General features: G+C 44.1%; 1 protein-coding gene across 7 annotated transcripts in view; it reads left to right on the plus strand.

The window, feature by feature from the left end:
• Positions 1–23,013, plus strand: part of MAPKBP1 (mitogen-activated protein kinase binding protein 1) — a 99,925-nt gene that overhangs the window by 26,806 nt on the left and 50,106 nt on the right. For all 7 annotated transcript variants that reach the window (XM_051621074.1, XM_051621077.1, XM_051621080.1 and 4 more), the window contains one exon: positions 2,937–3,028. In XM_051621074.1, the coding sequence (XP_051477034.1) occupies positions 2,937–3,028 (92 nt within the window). The remainder of the gene's footprint in view (positions 1–2,936; positions 3,029–23,013) is intronic.

The raw sequence follows: 23,013 nt of genomic DNA on the forward strand, positions 1-23,013 counted from the left end.
GCAGAGGTGTTGTAAGAGCATCCATTGGATAGGCTCATGGGGTTGCCTGTCAGATTATTTACATTAGGAAGGTTCTAAAGTTAAGACTTAGGAGCAAAAGAGGGGGAGTCTTTTTCAGAAAGTTAGTTATGAGGACACAGGTATCTGTTTCTGTGGCACTAGGTCTGCCTTGCTAGTTGTCTTTTTCTAATAGAATGAGTGATCTGTTGAAGGCCAAAAGATGCTCACTGGCAGTAGAATAGTTGGACCCGAAGACTGAGCTACTTCTTTGTGTCAAGCTCTCTGCTGACCATAGGAGAAGGGTAGACTTTCCACCTGGCATTGCCAGCGATAGTCTAATGGCAGAGCAGTGTGGGGCTTCCACAGACCCTAGAGGGAGACAGGAAGCTGGAACAAGTGTGACATTTTGCCTTTTGTGGGATGAGAGTGCCAAGATGAGTGACTTAGTACTCTTGATCAGTGTCTCTCCTTCTAGAAGACTAGGAGGGGGCAGAGTTTTCCACACTACTGAGTACAGGGTGGGTTCAGGAGGTACAGTTGAATTGGTGGTCTTGCCAGTGAAAGGGGACAGTTTTCTTTCTCTGGCTCTAAGCGAGCTCCCTGTGGCTTTCCCAGGTCGGCAAACAGAAAACAAGAACTACAGCAAGGTTTTCTGCTGGTTTGGCCTGCTGGGCAGGCAGTTGCCATGCCAGTGCTGGCGCAAGGGAAACTGTGGGGAGTGTCACTGGGATGAGGGAGGGAGGAAGGAACTGTCCCCTCCAGGGCTGGCAGCTGTAAAATCAGCTTAGCTCTGGCGTAAGACTGCATGCTGAGAGGCTCGATGTCCATCCTTGCAGAGCAAAAATGTAACTGTTGGTGAAAGTAGGTTGCTGAATTGCTGGATTCAGGCAAGTCAGTCAGTGCCTTTTAACATAGCTGCAATTACAGCTAGCCTGAGCTAAACCCTGTGCTGAGCAGGGCGTAAGCACAGCATTGCTAAACTGGTGTTTGCTGATAATATCAAGCAATTTGTGCCTTATCTAGACTGGAGCACTCAAATGGCACATGTCTCTTCCACTTCCTCCTTCACTGTCAAGAATATGGTTTCTATAGGAATTTTATACCCTCTTAGTTTGATGGATTGGAAACTGCTGATATGAGCTGGAACCTCAGTAGTAGAAACACTGGGTTCTTTATGTGCATTTGTTCTGAAGCATTGTTAATGAATCTGGAAGAGCAGATATCCTCCTAGCCTCCCTCATTCCTCTCCCTCCAACATTTTTGTTCTAACTTTAAGTTGAAACCAAATTATTTACTTTCTTTACCAATGGATTTGTAAATGCATTTTTAATTATAGGTTCTTATGCTTAACAAAAATCCAGTGGAATTTTGTAAAAGCCATGTTTCCAGAGATACTGATTTTGCAAGGGAAGGGGACAATTTGGTGTTCTCTCATACTGTCTCAAAGTATCTGGAGTATATTATTACTAAAAGGGAAAAAAAGACCAAGTTGTTCCAGAGACTGGGATGTGAAATCTTGCACTTTCCATGTCACTGGTTTGAAGGCAGGCCAAATTTGAACTAGCTTGAAGCATGGATGGCTCAGTTTAAGTAGTGGCACCTCACCCCTGCTTTACCTGTTGAAGCAAGGCAATTCTCTATGTGGAGTTACTTCTGTCACCTTCTCTAGTGACCTTGGCCATGAGCTCAGTGAGACCTTATATCTTCACCCTACAGTCAAACTCCTCAGGACCGGTAAGCTATGTGGTCAGGATGGCATGATGAACCTGCCCTGCCCTTGCCTTTTGTGCAACATATTAGTATAAATGCAAGATGTTAATCTTCAGGGCAGCTATTAAATATAGTAGTAATTTTTACAATAGTAACTTCTTATGCCTTGCCTGCGCCCTTAAGGCCTTAAACAAATATAACTTAGATGATGATAATTAAAAACAGAAGGCTGTGACCCAGTAAAATCTCTGAGTTTGGCAGAGACAGCAATGCTGAGGAGGAATGTATGCATCAAATATATAATAAATAGAATCAAGCTGTGCAAATGTAAAGGAAAGAGAATAATTTTGTGTCAGTCAAAACAACCCCGTGGCTGAAAACTGGTTTGTACTCAGAGATTGTGTCCTTTCATGCCACAAACCAGATTTTATGCTGTGTAATCCTACTGGAAACTTCTGCTTTGGTGTAATTGCTAAATTCTCATGCTTTCTTTGCTCCCCAAAATATTGTGTTGTGTCCATCTGTCCCACTCCCTTCCTCTTTTGTTTTTGCCTTTCTCACAGAGGCCTGGCTGTGAATCTCTGTATCTTCTAAGTAGCTCTCCCCAGTTGTGTTTTTCCTAAAAATAGTTGAGATCTTTGCTTGGAGGGAAAGCATGCATTCTGGATTGCTATCTCTTGCATGGGTCATTGGTATTTGGGCTTGTGAACCCATTCACATAAGCTCCTCTGCCTCTTGAAATTCCTGGGGAGGGGTGCCCTGGTGCACTGGATGTGATTTCTAATTCAAGCACTGTGGGGAAAAAACAACTATTCCGTTTCGAGAAATATGGGGCTGGGATGAGACCAAACCACCTACCACTGGATGGAGGAGATAAAGAGTACAGGTCAACCCAGAAACAATTTTTGGGAAAGAGCTCTGGAGAAAGTGATATGCTGCTCTTGCTGGGAGGATGGGAATCGATGGGCAGTGAATGTGCATCCCAGCTTCTTGCCATAAATTTGCAATGCTCTGACACAGACAAAGTAGTCAGTGGATTGATAGCTCCTTCTTTGTGCCCATGTTGAAAACTGAGTAGAGTTGCTTCTGTACCTGGGTGCTTGTCAGTGAATTTTTAGGGGTTCTTCTCAGTGCCACTGTGAACCAGACTATCAGCACCTGTGTATGGATCCATTTCAACTTCACTCACATTTCATAATACTTGTTTTCTTTTTCATATGCTCTAGGTGACTTTGGAGAAGGTGTTGGGGATAACTGTGTCGGGAGGCAGAGGATTAGCCTGCGACCCCAGAACTGGCCTTGTTGCTTATCCAGCAGGGTGAGTCAATAACCATGTTCTTCAAAGCTAAGATAAACCAGGACTGTTGTATCAACATAAAGATTCATGCTGTTTCTCTTATGGTCTTCAATGGGGAGGCTATTTACTGTTCTTTAGTCTTTTAACACTGGGGAATAATGAGAGTCATCACTGTAATTGGCAAGGGAGAGGGATTGCATTTTACCTGTCAAGTTTTAATGGGATCCCTTTAGAGGGAACTCCTCTTCTTCTTGCTTAAAGTTAAATACATTGAGATAAATACACTGTGGACTTTTAAACTATGCTCTGTAATGTGGTGAGCTTACACATAACTCACTGTGATTCTCAAGCCAGTGAGTACCTAATGGAGCAGATGGTGCTTTCAGTGAATTGACAAAAGCCTTCTTGTGTATGCCCTGCAATTTATGGCTTACCATGTTCCTCATCCAGATGCTGAGAAAGATTTCAGGCTGACTGCCTCATGTGTGTGGGTTCTCTGCAGTGCGACATGTCTATTGAGCATGATCTAAGTCCAGATAGAGAGATCCAAAAGGAGACTTTGATGGACAGCAAAAGAGCTAGTGAGAGGGAGACAGCTGAGGGCTGGAGTGCTGGTTTTGTGAGTTGCATGTTTAGCAAAATCAGACATTTGGGGCCAGATTCTGAACTTGCTGAATGTAGAGCTCACCCAGTGGCCATGTGTCTGTGAAGGAGCAGAGCATGTCAGAGTTGCTGGTCTGTGGTATGGGGCTTATCTGAAAGAACGTAGCCCCTGAACATTTTTAAAGGAACTGTGAGGTGTTTGGTTTTTTTTATTTTGTTTTTATGTTGTGTAAAAAAGGAATTTAATGTGTTCTAATTTCTGTCCATTACCTCTTTTTGTGTCAGTGGGCACTCTTTTAAACTCGGACAATTTGCGATTCAGATGTGTGCTTCACAGCATCCTTGATACTTGAACTCTTTGGAGCCAGGGAAATACATTCCAGGGTGTTCTTCCTCTTCCTCTGCATCTTTTTTGACACTGAATATGTTCATGCTTGAAGAGGGCAAGGAGAGAGAGAAGAAAACAAGTGCCGTAAACAGATGTTTTGGGCTCTTGCATAGCTAAAAATAGATTAGTTTTGCTAATAGTCATGTCCTCTGATGAGCTTATGTGTGTCTAACATTGATTTAATCAAGCATGAGATCACCTGGGGATTCTTTTGAGTAATTAAAAGGTTATGCGTTTCCTTTGGGCTTTAGAGGGCAATTCCTGTTCTTACTTGTTGGTGGTAGCATGTCATGGCCTGGGAAGGAAAGCTATTGAATATACCAGCTCTGTGTTGTAACAGTGTAATGGCTTATATGACTTGCTGCTTTTGCTGGCCTGTTTTGTGATGCTGTTGTGATTTTTTGCAGTCAAGGCAATCTCTAACAAAATTAACATTAGTTAAGGAGTCAAAACATGAGAGGGTACAGGTACAGAGCTTGATAAGTTGATGCAAGTTCAGCTTGTTGGTGGTTTTTGTTTTTTTCCATATTCTGATTTCCAGTGTATTTCTCTTGATTTGTAATAATTGTGGCATTTCTGGTAGGTTTGTTTTATGTTGTTTATTTTGTTTCTATTTGTTTGAATTTACTGGACACCCATGCTTCCTGCATGAGGCTAACGTAGCAGACTGGGTATGGCTCATGCACAGTTGGTTCATGACCTGTCCATGTAACTTGGTCATTTTCAGCTGTGCTCCAGGTATTCCAGTGATTTCCTCAGCCCTCTGCTCATCTACTGAGGTTTTACAATCCTGACATGCAGATGCTTTACTCCTTCAGTCTCTCCTGCCCCTAAAAGCTGAATTTATGTAATGGCTCTGTATTTTCCTAAGAATGCTTTCAACATACCTAGATGAATTTGGTTGAGATGAACACAGTTGCCCCAGGGAACCTGACTTCATCCATACCAGGCATACAAATGCATATGTGAATGAGAACTTGTGCGTGAGAACTTTTGGCATTCTTAGAGCAGAATCTTAACTATGGTCTCTGGTTTGCCTAAAGTATTTATTTATTTTTTATTTTTTTAAAGATTGCTTTTCTGGATTTTCTCTTTCCTGGAGTTTCTCAGTCTCCTGAGAAGTTTCTGAATTTCTTGAAAGAAGCAGTTCCCAATGCAACCCAAGCTCCTTCCAATTCCACAGTGGTGCCAAAGAGCTGAGTTACATTATTACTTTCTTTCCTTCTCATTGGCTTTTGAACCTTTTCTACTTTGACTTCTTTCACCCTGCTGAGGCTTTCCCTCCAGCAGCGTGTGACAGCAGCTTTGCTGACCCTGGTATTGTTTTGGTGAGATACTTGTGTCATAGGAGGTTTTTTCTTCATGTCTGCCATAAAGGCTAAAGGTACCAACTGCTGCAGATACTCTGGCCACCACTTTCATATAAGGCTGTTGTATTGGAAGATAAGACAACATAGGATAGAAAATGACATCCTCTCTGAAGGTCTTACAGCTGTGGCCTACACTTGCCTGTCCTTATGCTGGCAAGTGAAATAAACCCAAAGTGGCTTAATTTTATCTCTGCTAGGGTTATGAAGTGAGTAACAAAGTCAGTCTTGTGGCAGGACTGATGCTGTGTCCTCCTTTCAGGCTTTTTTCCCCCTTTGCTTTTTCCCTGCCTTTCTCTCATTTTGGTTTGTAATCTCTCTCTCTCTCTCTCTCTCTCTTTAAACTTCCCAATAGCTAGTTGAGGTTCGTTTTCCTAGAAACAAGAAAGGAAACAAAACTAAGAAAATCCTCTGTGGACGACTAGCATTAAAAAAGGAAAAAAAAAAAGGGGGGGGGGGAGGAGATGTTTGTCTATCCATTTAAATTCTAGACCAGCTGCGCAGATAGCTTGAGTCAGCTTATCTGTTTTGGGGTTGTGTTTACTGTTGTTTTTTAAGCCTTGTAGGTTAGTATGACTGACTGATTTATTTTGCTTTTTTCTTCTTTACTTGGTGCTCAGTTGGTCACAATAGCTCGTTGGGAACCATGTCTTCATGTGAGGCACTTGCCTGCTTGAGGAAGCAGCCTGTGCTTTTTTTTCTGTAAAAGCAGGAAAGTAGTACTTTGTGCTGTTCAGTGTGCAATGTCTTTTAAACACTATTCTGCTATGTACTGGCTAGCTTAAGTGTCTCTCTAGCTCCTCTTGTCAATTCCCAGCCACTCTAATTGGAGTCAGGGATTCTTCCCATTAGTGTTCATTGCTGGGAAATTGGTATTTGCTACATAGCGTGTGTAATGAGTTGATCAGTCTCAGCTTGCATATTCTTCCCTGCCCTTCGTCTCTCTAGTGTAGCTCCTTACATACATAAATTCCTGCTAAAGGCAGACATGGGTTTAATACAGGGAATCCTCTCTGAGACACAGTGAAATATGTTTCTTTGGGTTTCTCTCTTAAATTACTGTAGTCAGTATGGACACAGCTCCCTGCCTGGCTCTCTGCATGCATGGTACATTTGATGAACAAACGATCTGGATGTCCCCATATTCTGTACCATTTCAGAATGAATCACCCTTCCTTGTACATAGGAAAGGAGGTACAATAAAAATGGAGCTGTATGATCCAAGTTAAGAGGAAGATGTCAAGTGTTTTCTCCTGCTGCGTTTTGCCACAAGATCTTGTTGAAGAGCTAGACTTGTTCTTGTTTCAGCTTTATCACCTTGAGGTTTTTTTGGGGTAGGACAACTAATACTCAGAAGTGAGTAGTGGTATGATGTGTTCAAAATGAGGAAACTGCACACCTGTCTGGGTCAAATTTTGTTTTACTAATGCGTGTTGAATGTCAGTGCAGCAGCTTCTTGTGTGCAGCAGAATCAAGGCACAGTCTCCTCATTTCACTCTCTCCCTCCCTGTTCATCCTTGGCTGGTTTGCGGTACTGAGTGGAAGCCTCTTAACTTCTGAGTCACCCCCCTCCTGGCTCCCTGTCCACATGTCCAGGGAGGTGTCAGGTCCTGCAGAGGCAGGGCAGTGACCACAGTCTGTGTCACAGCGAAGGGAGGAAGGGGAGGAGCACAAAGGGAAATGAGTGAGTTGGTGTTAATCCAGCCAGGAGTCTGCTCAGCATGTGTGGAGCTGTCTCGCACAATTGAGGGGTAAATCCCACTGGAAGTTGAAGGAGTGAGGATTTTTCTTTTCCAGAAGTGGTTGTTGGTTTGCTCCCAAATACCTCTTTCCAATTGTGGTAGATAGGCTGCAAGGCTAGGTGGCTTCCAGCCCATCCACATGTGGAGTCTCTCGGAAAGTTTAGTCGCAATTTTCCATTATTATATAGATAGATTACTGTGCAACAAAATAATTCATCAGTTTAGAGCCATTTCCCTTTAAGCTGCATGTAACCCACAATGGAAGAATAACATTTAGGATAAACATTGCATAACTCTACTAGGCATGATGTTGCCTTGCTCTTTCCTTCCTCTTTGAAATGGAAGTATTTGGACAGTCGTGTACAGGAATGAATTTTGAGAGGCAGATCTAGCAGATGGCAGCTGGTGAACGAGGCAAAAGGCTGTTCTGAACTGGAATCTTTTCAAGACTGATGACCATTGTGGCCAGATTAAAATTGGTGGCTACATGGACAATGAAATCCTAATTTGTAAGATAAGTATTCTTGCCTTATTATCTGAATAGATACAGGGACACTGAAATACTTGAAGTGCTGTGTTACCAGTAGATAAATCTGCTGCTGCTAGTTTCTTCAAGTTTACTGTACCCAAATTTGTGAAGGAGAATTTCTGCTCTGTCTTTGTCCTTTTCTAAAGGAGAATCCTGAGTTGCTGTAAAGACTGCATAAACCTACACTAAAATGAAGAGAAGTTATCATCTGTGGTTCAAAGCAAATTTCAGCATCATTGGCTACACCAGAGGCAGCTTGCTTTGTCCTCCTTAGAATGGGACAGTTGCCTCTGTCCCATTAGTTAGATCTCTTTCCTCCCCTCATTTCCCATGAATCTGGACTATTGTTACTGCACTTCTGTGAGGCTGCTGTGTTTGTACAAGTCATCTGGGGAGATTTTCCAGCTGGCATTATTGTGGTGGTGGACCTGGAGGCGAAGATAAGAAAATCCTCATGATTGAGATTGTTAAAGAGAATTTGAATTGATGTGACTGCAGCTGGGCCATTACAACCAAAGCAAACAATATTTTTCTGTACTAGGAGGGAATACCACCAGGCTTCAGTGTCCTGAAAGTGCCCAAAAAGATGACGAAAAGTAGCCAAATCCTTCCCTCCCTTTACTTCCCCAGCAATAGCAGATCCTTCAGAAAGAAGCAGGAATGCTTTGTTTAACTCTCAAGTCTCCTGGAGGGAAAGAAACATAACTGAGGCATGAAGACCTGAAGTATAAAATACATCCTTTCACTCCTTGCTTTTATTAATGTGACAGGGAAGTGGGTTGAGGAAGGCTCATTCAGTCTTAGTTTCTGGCAAGTGAGCAAACTCTTTGCACTGTGACAAGAGCATGGAGATCCCCTTTGCAGCAGTGCTTCATTCTTAGGCCAAAGAATCATTACTTTAATATTTCAATTTGCAGAGGTAAATTTAAGGGGGCTATGGCCAATCTGCTGCTCTCCTGCTGCTGGCCTCTGAGTCACAGGTAACAATCATGCAGTCTTGGAGCAACTGCCCTCTTTCCATCTAGGTAGCAGCTGGGTCCAGTCCTGAATCCACATCATTTGGCTTCAGGGAAGACCCTGCCTAATAGAGTAGGTGCAGTCTTACTCCTCTGAGCGGTTTCCACATGCCCACACAGCAAGGCAAGATTCCTATGTTGGTTTTTATCTTGGTCTACCTTTTTGTGAGTGCTGGAGGCTCTTCCATGTTGAATCCATGTCTCTAATAAAACTGAACTTAAAAGGTAGACTTGGTTGCTAAATGGTTGTGTGTTGATCCAGTTCAGCTGTTACCTCAGTTGGTTTGGCAGAAGAGGAGATGAAGAAGCAAACAAAACAGTACTATTTATCAACCAGAGCAGTGAGTGAAGTCCCCTGATTCAAGTCCTTAGTGAAATGGAGTCAAGCACATCAAATTGACTTCCAGACAATTTCTGTCAGCCAGTCCCCAAGTGTGTGTGGGCTTTTGAGGTCATGTCTAATTAATTTAAAATCTTTACCTGCGACAACCAACTAAGGATGTAACATTTGATGGAATCTTAAATAATGAGATAGCTGCAAAGCTCCAGACCTGAAGCAAACCTGCTGCCCAACAGAAAAGGGAGAAAAATAGGACAAAACCTCAAAATAGCTGGGCAGAACAGCTGCTTACTAAACCACAGGGAGACGGTGTCAAGTCTCTGCCAAAAGTGCTGCTGCCTGTGCTGAAGACTGCAGCATCAGGGTGCTGTCAGACTGCTGGAGGGCAGACTGTGAGCCCTTGACTCTGAGAGCTCAGCTTCTGCCTGGGGAGGTGGTTAATGCCATCTTTGTCAGCAGTGGAATAGGTTGAGAATCTTGCAGTGGACAGTGGGAATCTTGTGGGATGCTTGGCTTCACTCCTTGTGTCACTTTGTACCTTGTGTCACACTTGGCATCAAAAACTAGTCAGGGCAGTGCTGATGTTTGGTGTTGCCAGCTCCCTTTGAGACAAGCTGCTGTTTTGATGTACATGGAGTTTCTGGTTACTTCTCCAGAGAGCCATATGCTAATCCAGCCTTCAGGTTTCAAGGGGGTAGGTTGCTGTTTGGTAGCCAGCTGCTACAGCCTCAGGACAAATAGAGATGCAATGTGACACTTTGTCCCACAGTTACTATTTGAGGATCTGGCAGCAGCAATAGATCTGATATGGCATCTTTCCTCAAGCCGCCAGGTACCAAAGTGTCTATTTATCCCCTGTCATTCCATAGAAGTTGTATGATGAGAGCCCTTTCTCCCAAAACACTTCCTTTGTACACCCTATCTGGGGTGAACCTGTACTCATCTATGATTCTGTGCTTCCTTCTTTCTGTCAGGCACTGGGAAAGGGCTGGACTCATCAGCTGTGCTCAGTATAGGAGTGTGCTGCTGCATTCCAGTGTTGCAATAGAAACCCCCTCAAGTGAGGAGCAGCAATCTGTACTTCCTCTAGCAGCCCTTCCAGTGGGAAGACCAACCCTGTTGACAGGCAGTACCTGCTCTCTGGGCTCAGGGATGAATTGGAATTGAAGTCTGCTAACCCTTGGTAGCAAAGTTTGCTGCTGTTTAAAAACAAACAAAAAAACCCCAAAGCCCAAAAAAACACAAACCAAAACAACCCCGCACAAACCCCTGAAAGGCACAACAGGAAGACTTGACCTGTTTAGATAGCCAGGTGGTTTTAGACATTTAAATCAAATTGAGGATTGTTCAAGGGAATGATAAAACTGCAATGAAACATTTTGGAAAATGTTTCACAAATTTGTTCATGAGGAATTCTGTGGAGAAAGGGAGTGTATGTGTGGGTGCAGGTGCTTTTCCCCTGAAGAAAACATCTCCTTGGGATGTGGGAAACCCTGCTTTGAGCTGAGCAGAAAACTGGGTTCAGTTCAGAGGTGAGGTATTTCTCCTTCCCCTTCCCACCTTAAAAATTAAAGGGTTGGCATCAGGAAAATCATAGAATCCCAGAATAATTTGGGTTGGAAGTGACTTTTAAAGATCATCTAGTCCAACACTCTGCAGTGAGCAGGGACATCTTCAATTAGATCATCACCCCATCTAACCTGACCTTGAATGTTTCCAGGGATGGGGTATCTACCAGGGCCAACCTGTTCTGGCATTTCACCACCTTAATTGGAAAAAAACTTCTTCCTTATCTCTACTCTGAATCTACCCTATTTTAGTTTAAAACTGTTACCCTTTGTAATGCAACAGGCCTTCTAAAAAGTTTGTCCCCATCTTTCCAATAAGCTATCTTTAAATATTGAAAGACCACAATCAGGTCTCCCTGAAGCCTCTTCCCTAGGCTGAACCACCTAAACTCTCTCAGCCTTCCCTCATGAGAGAGTTGTTCCATCCTTCTCATTGTTTCTGTAGCCCTCCTCAGGACCTGCTCCAACAGGATTCCTGAGGACTCCAGAGCTGGATGCAGTACTCCAGGCAGGGTCTTACCAGAAGTATGTTGTTTTGTGTTTTTCTGGGTGTTTAGGATGATAGTGAGTTTGCTGAAAAAAGCCAGCAATGGGGAAGAGACAATGTGTTGTAGGGCATGGTGAACTGAGACTTTTTTTCACTATTTTTAGTCTGCCATGGGACTGATGGTAGAGAAAATCACTTTGCTTCTCCCAGCTTGTGCCTTTTTCTAAAAATAAGAGTAACAGCTTTCTATTTTCTCTCTTATGGAGCTGTAGGTGATGGGAGCTGGGTATTAAACAGATCATTTAAAAAATAAATACTTTCAAAGTGCTGTCTTGTACACCACAGTGCTTACCCTTGCTAGTTTGGATGCTCTCCCAACATCACATACTAGCTAGCCCTCAAAGCAGTAGAGTCCACAAAGACATGTTGTGCTGCTTCTTAAGGGCCTCTACAGTGTGCTGCTCCTGAGGAACGTCCCGTCCCACAGCTGATTCCATGCACAGGACATGAGCTCGGGTGACGATGTGCTAGGTACGTGTACAGAAATTTAAGGCAAAGAATGTCAGATGCTGCCAACTCCACTGTCTCTGTGTCCTCCTTTGTACCTGTTCCCAGCACTGAGTAAGCCTGGACAAAGGTTCTGGAGGTAAGGTTCTGGACAGAGAGAGGAGAGCAGAGCAGGATGGGGCAGTGGTGGAAAGGAATGCTCTCAGAATGGTTTTGTAGAAGGAAATTGGGTCGAGGTTCCATAGGTGTCTCTACAGGGGTGCAGTTTGCTTTTTTTTTTTTTTTTTAATATCAGGGTGTTTTTACATGGTATTTCTTTGATTACTTCAAAGAAATAAGTAAAAGCTTTTCTTGTTCCAACCCTCTCCTCTCCTCTTCCATACCATATATGTTTGAACTCTGACCCTTGAGTACCATAGCATGGCACACAGTTGTGTTAACTATAAGCAACTTCTGTGCTTAACTGACATTGAAGCTAAGGATGGTTTTTAGTGTAAGAATGAATTGCAGGACCCTTATTCTGGGCCAAAGAAGGCTCCTTGCCTGCAGTGTGCATGCAGGCAGAGAAAGTATGCTTTGACCTTCAGTGATGGAAATCCTGGAGGGATGTTTGTTTCCGTGCGTGATGCTGTAGTGGTGTGAGTGAGATGTAAGTAAAGTTTGGTGGTGTGGGTAAGGCAAGTCTAGTTAGGTAGCTTCAGTCCTGCGCTGCCTCACGCAACTGGTGTGGCATGTCCAGGCCCTGCCTGTGCAGTGTGTTGGGGTGCCAGAGGTATTAACTGAGCACTCAGGAAATTTTATATTAAGAGTGTGGATTCTTGCTGTTGCCAAAAATGTTAGTGATGAAGAAAGTGAAAGCAGGGAAGTGGGAATGCTTTTGTCTTCACAAGGCTGCAATGAAAATCCTTATGACAAAGAAAAAGCACTTAACTGCCCTTGAAGCTTCCCTGTGCTGGATTCTCAAGGCTGCTAGCAGGGAAGGACAGGGCTTCCTAGGGGGAGTCCTTAGAGTTTGCTGCTGTGTGGGTTGCCTGACAGACCATCTTAAGGAGAACTATATAGTACAGGCTTATTACTGCTTCCATCCTAGTTCCAGGGCAAATACTCCAGTTCCCTCAGTAAGACAGTGTTATCATGCCTGTTAGAATAGCTACAACTGTTGTTTTAATTATTGTATTGGTCATATCTGGCTTTAACCTGCCTTATTAAGAGAAATGCTGACTGTCTCAGTCTTTTACTGTGCCAATTATACCAATTTGATTTTTAAATTGGGAGGCAAGCTAGAAATAATCCCATTTAGATGGTTAGTTTGTTTCTTTGTGTTTTGATCTTATTAAGCAGCATGTGAACTGAAGGGAAGTCACTATTAAAAAAACAAGAAGGGGAAAAAAAAAAAAGGCAGTTCCACTTGGGGGTCACTTGCAGTTTATGTGCAAAGAGATTGCAGCAAGAGAATAAGCATGTCTGCTTTATTTAATAACAGAGCTAAGCACTCTGGTAGAGCTCTGCAAGTGGGAAGCTTTGACAGGTTGGCAAGCTATTGCATGCTAGTGGAATAGGAAAGAGGAGTGATTGCACAGCTCATGCTGCCTTGGCTATTTTGGAACATGGAGGCCTTTTCTCAGCCTCAAGCTCTGCAAGCTCCTGGGGTTTGCCCATTGCCTGAGAAAGGAGGGGGATGGCATAGATCAGGAGTGCCCGAAAGTCCGTGTACCTGCAGGTAGTAACCTGCTTTCTTCTCTACCTGCTCTGTATCTCTCCAGCAGTTACACCTCCTAGCAACCAGCCCCTTGGTGCAGCAACATGACTTGTTCATGAGCCAAGTCCCAAGCTTGCATAAGAGCGGGGAGGGGGGGAATGGGGACTGAATAGCAAAGTCTGTGATGAAAATGAGATACCAGCTGCCTCAGCTGAGCTCCACCCTTTCTAAGAGTCTCAAAACAGGCACTGTGTCTCCTGGCAACCTTGATACAAATCATAGAATTTAACTTAAAAGAAGTACATACAGTCCAAGGGACATATCCCATCATCAGGTGGGAAAAACAGGATCGGTTCTTTTCCTGGAAGATTTGGGACTGTAGATGGTCTTGGGTTTCACTTGGTGTCAGAAATACAAGTTAAAGGCGAAAGAGCATCTTGTTAGGGTAGCTAAGAAGTGCCAAGAAGCAGTGTATTTTGTTTATTGTAAGCATGCCCAGAAGTGCCCAGACTATTGCTTAGGAACCAGATGTAGGACTTGGCCCTCCCTGTTAGGCTAGAGCTGGAAGCCATACCCTGTGCTGGAAGCCATACGCTGCAACCTGTGCACATCTGCTCTGGTGCCTGTTGTTCACCTGAACCTGGTTCTTCCAGCTGGCAGTCAAGGACCGACAGAGCTGACACCAACCACTTGCTTGCCTTTGGTGTCAGGTGCTAGGCTTTTGCAATGCTCATCTAATACTTCTTAGTCTTAGACTCTAATTTGGCCACGCTTCTCTGTGACAAGGGATGTAGGTATATGTGAAAGAAAAACTGAGTTTTATCATGATTGCTTCTGCTTCCAGGAAAGCTGCCTTTTCAGTTCTCCTGACAACTGATGCTCATTAGCTACTCTGAAGAAAAATTATAGTGCATTTAGAGTGTTCTGTATTATGCTGAGTTAACAAGCAGAGCAGAGGTAAATGTCCATCTTCCATTAAAGCTAGAGCTGTCACAAAGCTCCTGCAAAGACAGCATAGGCAGAATAGACTTTTGCCAACCTGGCAACACCTGAGCTGTTCCTGCTGACAAGTGGCAGGGCTTGGCCAGGGAGCCGGCAAGAGCTCTGGGAATTTGGACTTGGGAGCTGCAGCAGACTTCCCGTGGATTGTGGCACTGACAGCAGCTGTTGGGAGAAGCTGGCTCCGCCCTGCCCCTTCTTTCAGCATCTGCCAGCCTGACCTTGTAGGGCTCCTCGTAGGGTTGGCAGGAGGCTGTGCTGCCTTTTGTTGGCCCTGGCAGCCTGCTGCCCAAGGCAGCTGTGAGGTTTGCCTGTGCCTAGAGGACCTGAAACAACTGACCATTTGGGTGGGTGATTCTTTAACTCCCTGCTTTTGAAGAAGTGGGTTTGGGTATTTTTTTTGGTGTCTGACACTCTTACAAAGATATGGCAAGGAATTACGCTTATTGAAGCATTCAAGGGGAAAAGCTGCTCCAGTTTTCTGCCGCAGTGGGGGCTTCTGCTGTCTGCTCTGGAACGCAGGAGAGATCATCGATGGGTCGATGGGCACTGGAGAGTCCCCCCTGTGGCCATCCTCCCCAGGGAGATGGTGGTGGGGAGGAAGACCTGTTTCAGTGTGCTTCTTTCTGAAGGTTAATTAGATGAGAGTGGGGAGAGAGTTAAATTGTATTACTTTTTGTTTTGTTCCTTTGATTGATGCCACTTTAATATTGACTACATGGCTTGCTCATGGTAAAACAATTAAAGCCCTGAGGCATCTGCCATGAGCTGTCTTGTTCATCTGCCCCAGATGATTAGTTTGATATATGGATCCTACTCCCGAGCTGTTCAGGCACAATAAGGGAATACTATGGCTGTGCTTGCTGCTGGAAACAGAGGTGTTGACCAATTGCTTGCAAGAGGTTTTTTCTTTGGGACTTAATTTTAAAGGAAGACACTTATTCAGCTTTTGAGGTTTTGTGGTGTGAACAACTCTTGCAGAGAAGTTGGTGCAGACCTGAAGTGTAGAGCTAGATGCACCTGTGTAAGCCCAGGTGGATCTGCACATCTCTGCAGGGAGCTGCTTGCTCCCAGGAGGGTGCTTTCAGAGAGGGCTCCCATCTTCTCTTGTTAGGCCATTGTGCTGGGGAGCTGAATTTGCTCAGCTCTTGATGGCAGATTTGATTATTCTGCAGGAATTTTACTGTAAACTTTGCTTCTCTTTATATCTTTCTTGCCTTTCCTCTGAACTGCTCTTTTCCTGGGAGGTTAAAATATTTTTTTTTTCTATTCAACTTGTCTTTCATTGCTTTGTCTTCCCTAGGTCTCTGCATTTTCTTTTCTCTGAGGCACCCCCCTTGGGCTTTGTTATACCCAGTGTTGATTATGAGCAAAGGGGTGCCCCTTATATACATGGGCTGTGTGCATGTATAAATAAAAAATGGCAATAATTTATTGTTAGTGTAACTGAATTCTTAACACTCTAATTCAAGAATCATTTTACTCTAGTGCATATTATTACAGAAAAAGAAATAATAAAAATGTGATTATGCAGCTAAAACTGTAACATGTTTCTTTGTTTCTGTTAATTTTTCCCAGTATTATGCTCATCCTTGTGTTGCTCCTCTGGATCTTAAAGTCAGTTGTTGGAAGGTAACACCATAAATCTTCAGCCTTTGTAGCTGAAGCTGTAGCTTTGTAGTATTCTTCACTGGGACGAGTACGGTACAGATGTTGCTGGATTCTTCCTCACTCCAGGGTCCACCTGGGTCATTTTTATGTTTGCTAAGAGACTTGGATGCCTTTCTCTTTCTTAGTTGATCTGCAGCTCCATGGTGCTTCTGAATTTACTGTGTAAGGTGTCTTTCACGTATGTTGGATATTATTTTCTTTGTTCCTCCTAAAACCTATTTTCTTCAGCTCCAGGTCCATATTTCTTTAACGGACCATGGGTGAGATGTTCACAGCTGTGGGACAAGCACGTGCCTCGTCTCCATTTCTCAAGGCCTCTGTTATCATCCTGTGCCTGCATTTCTCTCTGCTACATCATCATGTTTGTTGTAAATAGTTCAGTCTACATTAAATATCTGCTTGTTACTGTTATTTATATAAAAAAATATGGTTGTATCACACGAAGATAAACAGGAGTAACACAAATTAGCCATAGACACCTGATCAGTTGGAGAAGTTGCTGTCACAGCTCAACCAAGTGAAACAAAGCTACAGGCAGGTCAAGAAAAGTTCAGTGAGCAAGGCCAGGAAGCCTGAGGCCTTTCAGAGTCAGTACAGAGCTTATGGCCTGTTGCTGAGAGTGGCAAATCTGGAACCGTCAGCCAGATGCTGATTGAAGAGAGACTGGCTCCTGAGAGCAAGTGGAGGGGTGGAGCACAACTAGGGAGCAAGAGATCCCTGAAGCAGGTGTTCTGGCTGGTCTGTCAGGACAGAAAGTTTTTCTCTTCTACTTGTTGATGTGCCTGTGACAGCTGTAACTTTGGGAGGAGACCTCAGTGTACAGAGACAAGTCCTTTCTCAAGAACTAACATAGGGTGCTGTAATTCTGTAGAATCCATCCTGGAAAAAGTCGCATTCCCTATACTGATGCAAAGCTCTTCAGGTTTTCAGCCATGTTATGACTGTTTCATCTCTCTTTGTCACACAAGGGACCAGCCATGTTTTGCTCAAGCGTCCCATTTTCTACTGCTTCTCAGTCTCCCCTGTTTGACTGATCAGCACATTTTCTTGTCATGAACTGTCTCAGTGATCCTTTTATTCCTCCAGCCTTCCTATCATCAGTTGCCCATTGCTCTAGCCCCCAGGGCTGCTGCTGCTCATTTGCAGTGTTCAGTGGGTGTTTGCCAAGAGTGCTGAAATAAAGCGCAGCTCTGCAACTCCTACTCCCAGCCCAGCTGACTTAATGCTTCATGTAGGTGTAATTGCTGGCATTGCTTCTCTGCCCCTAGGGAAGTGAGTGGTTTTGGAGAGAGGGAGAGAGAAATGTGGACTCTGTGTGTATGTTGTAGTCAGCCACGAGCCTTATGTATCCATGTGTCCGTATATATACTACATACACATATCTATGTGTGTGTGCACACGTGTTTGTCATCAGTGCCTTACATCCTTTGAAGCTTGTCAGACTTTGGAGCTGATGGGCAATTCAGCACTTGCATGTGCAGCTGCCACTTTGTGTGGCTTTGTTGTTCCACCTACCTTTGCTGCAGGCTGGAGGAGAGATGGGATATTCTTCAAGACAAGGGAGATGGCCTCTCAGGGTTTTACTCCTGGTTTCTCATCTATGAGTTTTTTTTTTTTTCCTTCTCTGGCTTTGGCATGTCAAAGGGAATTGGAATGTTTTGAAGTTGAAGTTCCTGCTGAATCACTGGTGACTAGGCAGCCGTGAGCCATAACAATTAACTGGAATAATTTTCATCTTCCTTACAACTATAATGATTCCTAGTTGGTAAGCTGGTTGAAATTCCATGTTTTTCCTCTGAGCCAGTTTCTCCCTTCTGCTTTCCCCACAGGCTTTTCTTGCCCAGGTCTTTCACAATCTCTGTCTGGCTTAGCTCTTTGCTTCCCAGAAAAGGTGCCTCCTTATTGTGCAGCTCTGTGAAAGGCCGTCAGTCTCCTGAGGGCACTACTGCTGCATCTCTGGCTCCAGCGTGGCTGCTGTGGAGTTGCATACAACTTATCCAGTGGGAGACAGGACCCTGGCTGTCTTTCATCCCTGCATCCACTTCATGTGAAGTGTGGAGTCTGTTTTCCTGAATTGTCACTCTGCCTTATGTTTATTCAGTGTCAAGTTGCTGGTTTTAAAAAGAGACCCTGAAATAACCTGGTGTTGGAGGTTTCTGTGCTAAGATGGAGTTTTCCATATGTGGTAGTTCCAGGGGGTGCAAGGATATGTTGCAATAAGATCAGCTGGACCTGCTAGGAATAACCTGCAGCCTGTCCTTGTGAGCCTACAGCACCTTTGCCCTGGTAGGAGGCAAGCAGGACAACTCCTGCAGAGTTTCTCCACTGTGTTCCTGGTAAAGCTTTCAGCTTACAGTTTCAGTGGTGTCTATTTGTATGCAAGAAAAGAGGTCTTGATTGGCCAGTGTACAGTCACAATCTCTGCTCCATACTGGATCTTTTAATCCATTTGTGTGTTGAGTTTTGTAATGTATTTTTAAAGTGTTTTGGGTGTCTTTTCAGATCTTTGTGTCTGTTCTCTCCCATCTGTAGCTTGAGGTCAGAGATGCAGCTGGCTGCCAAGTGTAAGGGCGCTGTTGAGAGCTGCTGGTGGAAGCTGTTGACCCTATGAAGGGCAGGAGCTGAGGAGGAACTTCTTGGACACTCAGCCCTGTCCCCTCATCTGCAGCAGAGCCTGTACATGTAGGCAGACACAAACCATGCCAGCAGCAGCAGGTCATCAGGATGGCAGTGTCTTCACCAGATGGTAGGGAGAGCAGTTGCCTATTTTTCTGCATGTCATCAGATGACATAGGCACTGGTGATTTTTTTGGGTGTGGGGAGGTGGGATTTTGAGGCTCACATATTTGGGGATGTAGTGTTTGTTCTCTTGCATGGTTTGCTCTTCTGTCTCAGTCTTTGAAGGTTGCGTGGGAAGGGAGCTGTTGTTTGTGTTACCCTACCTGAGCTGAGAGTAATTGGAGCACTATCCTGTGGTTATGCAAAGCAAATGACACTGTATAGAGACAGAGAGAGAGGCTATTTGACTCTTTCATCTCACCTTACATCAGAACTGGACACATCTGCCCTACCAGTCAATGCAATGGGCAGTGTGAATTTGGTATGCTGAAATGGTGAGGGAAGCAGAGGGTGCTGTTGTCCCTTTGGGGATTATCTCTACTAATCCTTGTCACTTCTGTTCCACCTTTTTGTAGACTCAATTTACTGAGCTGCTCTCCCTCTTCTTGTGTGTGGGTGCCTGCTGTCTTCAGATATATCTCTGAACATCAGATTTCTGGAGACTAGGCAAATAGCCTGGACAAATATCTCCAAAATCTGCTTTAGAACTGGGCTTTTGTAGGCAAGATCATTGGACTTCAGTTTGGCCTAGTATGGTTGTTCTTCTCATGTGTTTTGGAGCATAGCCTGTTCTGGGGTGCCACACAGCCTTTTGTCCTTGATGGCCATCAGAAATCCCTATTCTGTTAGCCTGGTGACACTCTAAATATATCAATCACTTTCTTTTTTTCACAGTGGGTTTCTGTTCAGCATGTGCAGCTTTTCATTAGCCTGTGCTGGTTTCTGAAATGTGAATCTGGCTGCATCTCTCAGGCTCCCACCCTCCCAGACTTTTTGGTCATGGTTTGCTGCAGGGACATCCAAAATAATTTCTGCCCATTTCTTAACCTCTCAACAGATACATCTTTGTTCTCAGCATGCATTTAGTTAGTACAGCTTGCATGAAAATACCTATTCAGTTACTTAGTCAGTGTGCACATCCTCTCATCACTGTTAACCCACTCCCAGTACTGGCTGTGAGTTAAAGAAGCTTTTTGGCAGTAGGAGTTGCCACATATAAAATTAACTCCAGCTTTTGTAGTCACTGCTTCACTCTGATCAAGCTTCTCTTGGCAACCAGTGCAGTGTAAAAAAGATTTGGTTCTTATCAATGTCTTTTCTCTTTTTCATGCATTTAGTGCGTAGGAAGCTATTGCACTCTCATTTGAATAGCTTTGGGTGGGGGAAAGAGAGCAGAGTATGAGCCAGAAATTGAGAAATGGACCAATTTTGAAGGGATGGCACTGTCTGCTCTTTTCATTTATTCTTGCAGCACCATGAAAGGAATATATTGTGGGGAAAAAGAGAAAGCCAATGTTTGTTTTGATGTCTTACTGGAGTTTTCTTCCCCCCGTACAGCATCCTCTTTATAGCACAGGCTGCATGCATTTAGGAGAGCAGGAACTGACCCATGAACTCTTCCTCCAGTCATCTGTCCTACAAGATAGGGCAATGCTGAGTTGATGGATGACTTGGAAAGGAATGCTATCACAGGCTTCTAATTTTCCCAACCCCTCTGGAGGGGAGTGTGGCCTGCAGAGGAAGAAAAGAACAAAACTGACTGCTGCAGAAATCTGGGGTTTATTTGCTTGCTGAAGAAGGGTGAGGAAGAAGGTGCCTGGGGGAACGCAGCTGAGTCTAGCAGGATGTGTGGGGAAGCAGGAGGGCAATGAGAAGAGTAAAATACCCAGGAACTAGGATTTTGGTAAGAACGGGAGTGAAACCAGTAGGAGAAAAGGCAGAAGGTGGGGGGAGCTACATGGAGAGCCTATTGCTGCTGATTTAGTGAGTCAGATACTTCATGTAAATGTGATACTGACGTCCAATTCCTCTCCATTCCAGCTCCTATATTTAGCCTAGGGAACTTGCTGCTTTTTTTAAATTTTGGTTTTTTTCCCCCTTGCTGGAGGCAATGGAAACTGCTGTGACACTCTCTTTGCCCTCATCCCCTCCTTCCACTCCCTGGAAACAACACCAGCTTTTTATCTGCATATATGATGCACAGTTGTGTGCTTATAAGATAAGGCTGTGCCTTCATGGAGGTTTGGAAAGCTCTGCAAGGAACTTTGCACCACTTCTCTGTTGGCTGATGGTGAGAGCTCAGGTTGTTTGCAGAAACCTTTGACATTGTTGTGAGAGCTGATTCTGTCCTTCCCTTGGACCTGAACGTCCCACAAGAGAGGACTGGGAGAGATTCCTCAGCCAAGTTGTTTTTAAAAGCTGCTCGCATCAGAAAGGTGTACTTAAAGCTTATGGGGTGGCATCATAGACCTAGAAATAATACCTTTAAATATGTGTGCCATTGCCAACAGCCTCTGCAGGAAACAGCACACAAACAAACAGGACATTTGATCTCAGCTGGCTGATAGATGGTTTGTAGAGCAGTAATCCATACGGCAATGAATAGTTTCTATAAACTGTAAACAACTTGGAAATCAGAATATACTTGTGGATTAGAAAGGTGCTGTGATCATCAAGGCCTGCCACAGTTGCAGGGGAGGTAGGGTTTGTGCTGAAACTAGGGTGCCAACAGTGTTGATCATGTGCACCAAGGTCAATGTTTCCCTGTGAAGATCCCATCTGGGGTGCCTTTGGAGCTAGTCTTGGTTTGCATGTTGGCACTAGCATTTAAAAAGGTCGCTTCAGACAAAGGTGCCTTGAAAACTTGAATTTGTTTTGAAAGCTTCAATTTGGGAAAGGGGTGGGGCGGGTGGAAGAGGTGATGTGACCACTATAGAAGTGCAGGTTTGTAGTACTTAGTTTGGTCTACGTTCACAATTGGAAGCTAGGAACAAAAAGATCAGTGCTCTCTTCCCTTGCATCATTTCCATCCCTCTGGCTGCAAAATGCTGAGTGATGTCTTATAAAGGAGCATAAAAGGGTGGAGGATGGATAGATGGGTGTATGCTCTTTTATGCAATTAATTTTCCAGTGTAATTATTTTAACTGCTGTAGGATTAAAACCAACATAAATGGAAAGGAATAGACACTTTGGCTCTCCTGAGGGCTTGGTAGCCTTTATGGACTTCGAGGCAGTGTGGAGTAGGTGAGTCAGTGATCTGAATATTCAGTGTCTCCATTCCCTTTATTTTACTAGACCAATTTCCTTTGCTAAAACAGAGCATTGCCAGAGTACTAATGGGCACTGAACCACCTTGTCTGGGGAGCCACTGCTAAGAACTGCTGGCTGTGTGAGGTGGAGGGAGCTGCTCTGGGCCACACTGAGATGAGCTGTGGGTGTCTAAGCAGGCAACTGAGGCTGCCCTAAACACTCAGAAGAGTGCTAGAAATGATTAATTTCTGGTCATTGAGGTGATGTGCTTTCTAGGTAGGAGTGGACTAGACACCTTCCCAAACATTTTGCTAGGGAGCAAGATGCTTCTGACTCCCAGATCAGTATCTGTGTCCTGCTGTAAGTTTTGTGGTTTCTGGCCTGCCATCTTGCTGAATAAGGTCTCCTTGGAGTTGGCTGGAATCCTTCTTGCTCTTGTTCATGGCAGGCAGAAGAGTAATGGTGGGAAATCATGATGGGACAGCACAGCAGTGGGGTAGCTTTTGTTGGGTAGTAGCTAGTTTGAAAAAGAAAGTTTAGAAGACTAATTTATCCTGGCTCAATGACTTTATTGGTATAGAAGGTCATGACCACTTAGCAAGTTATGTCAGTTATTAGCTTACAGCTCAACATAACTACATGCAACCTTGTTTCCCTGAGTCTTATGAGTTAAAATTACCTTTTCATGGTATAAATCAATGCTTTCTGACCAGGAAAGAGATACTGTGATTTATTTTTCCCTCCCTCCAGGTGGAGTTTATTAATTATGGGTCCAACTCAGTGAATCAAGCATAGGGTTGTCTTAAGACAAAGTTAAAATATCCATGCTTATGATGGCTGTTCTGGAAGCCACGTGGCTCTTAGAGTGGTCTGTTTATTTGCTTCGGTATGTGAGCTGGGTGGCTCTTATTTTCACTTGTGGGGTCTTGATTTGGCCAACAGCTGGGAAGCAGGGTGGAAGCCTGCTGGCAGACAGCCCTCTCTGGAGTGCAACTGAGCTAAAATTCATAAGTGGCCAAACGCTCTGTCATGTAAGTTAATAATGGCAGAGCCCTGGACCTTTGTGGTTCACTATACTATTCTAGGAAGTGGTTTGTTTTCTTGCCTGGTTTGAAGACCATGGTTTGTTTTTTTTAATCTTTCCTGTGTTTTTAGGCTGTGTTCACTTCTCTAAAGTCCTGTTTTTCTGCAGAGTTCCTCACAATAAAACAGAAACTTAAA

This window comes from Apus apus, chromosome 5 (genome assembly GCF_020740795.1).
Source record: "Apus apus isolate bApuApu2 chromosome 5, bApuApu2.pri.cur, whole genome shotgun sequence".
NCBI classification, from domain to species: Eukaryota; Metazoa; Chordata; class Aves; order Apodiformes; family Apodidae; genus Apus; species Apus apus.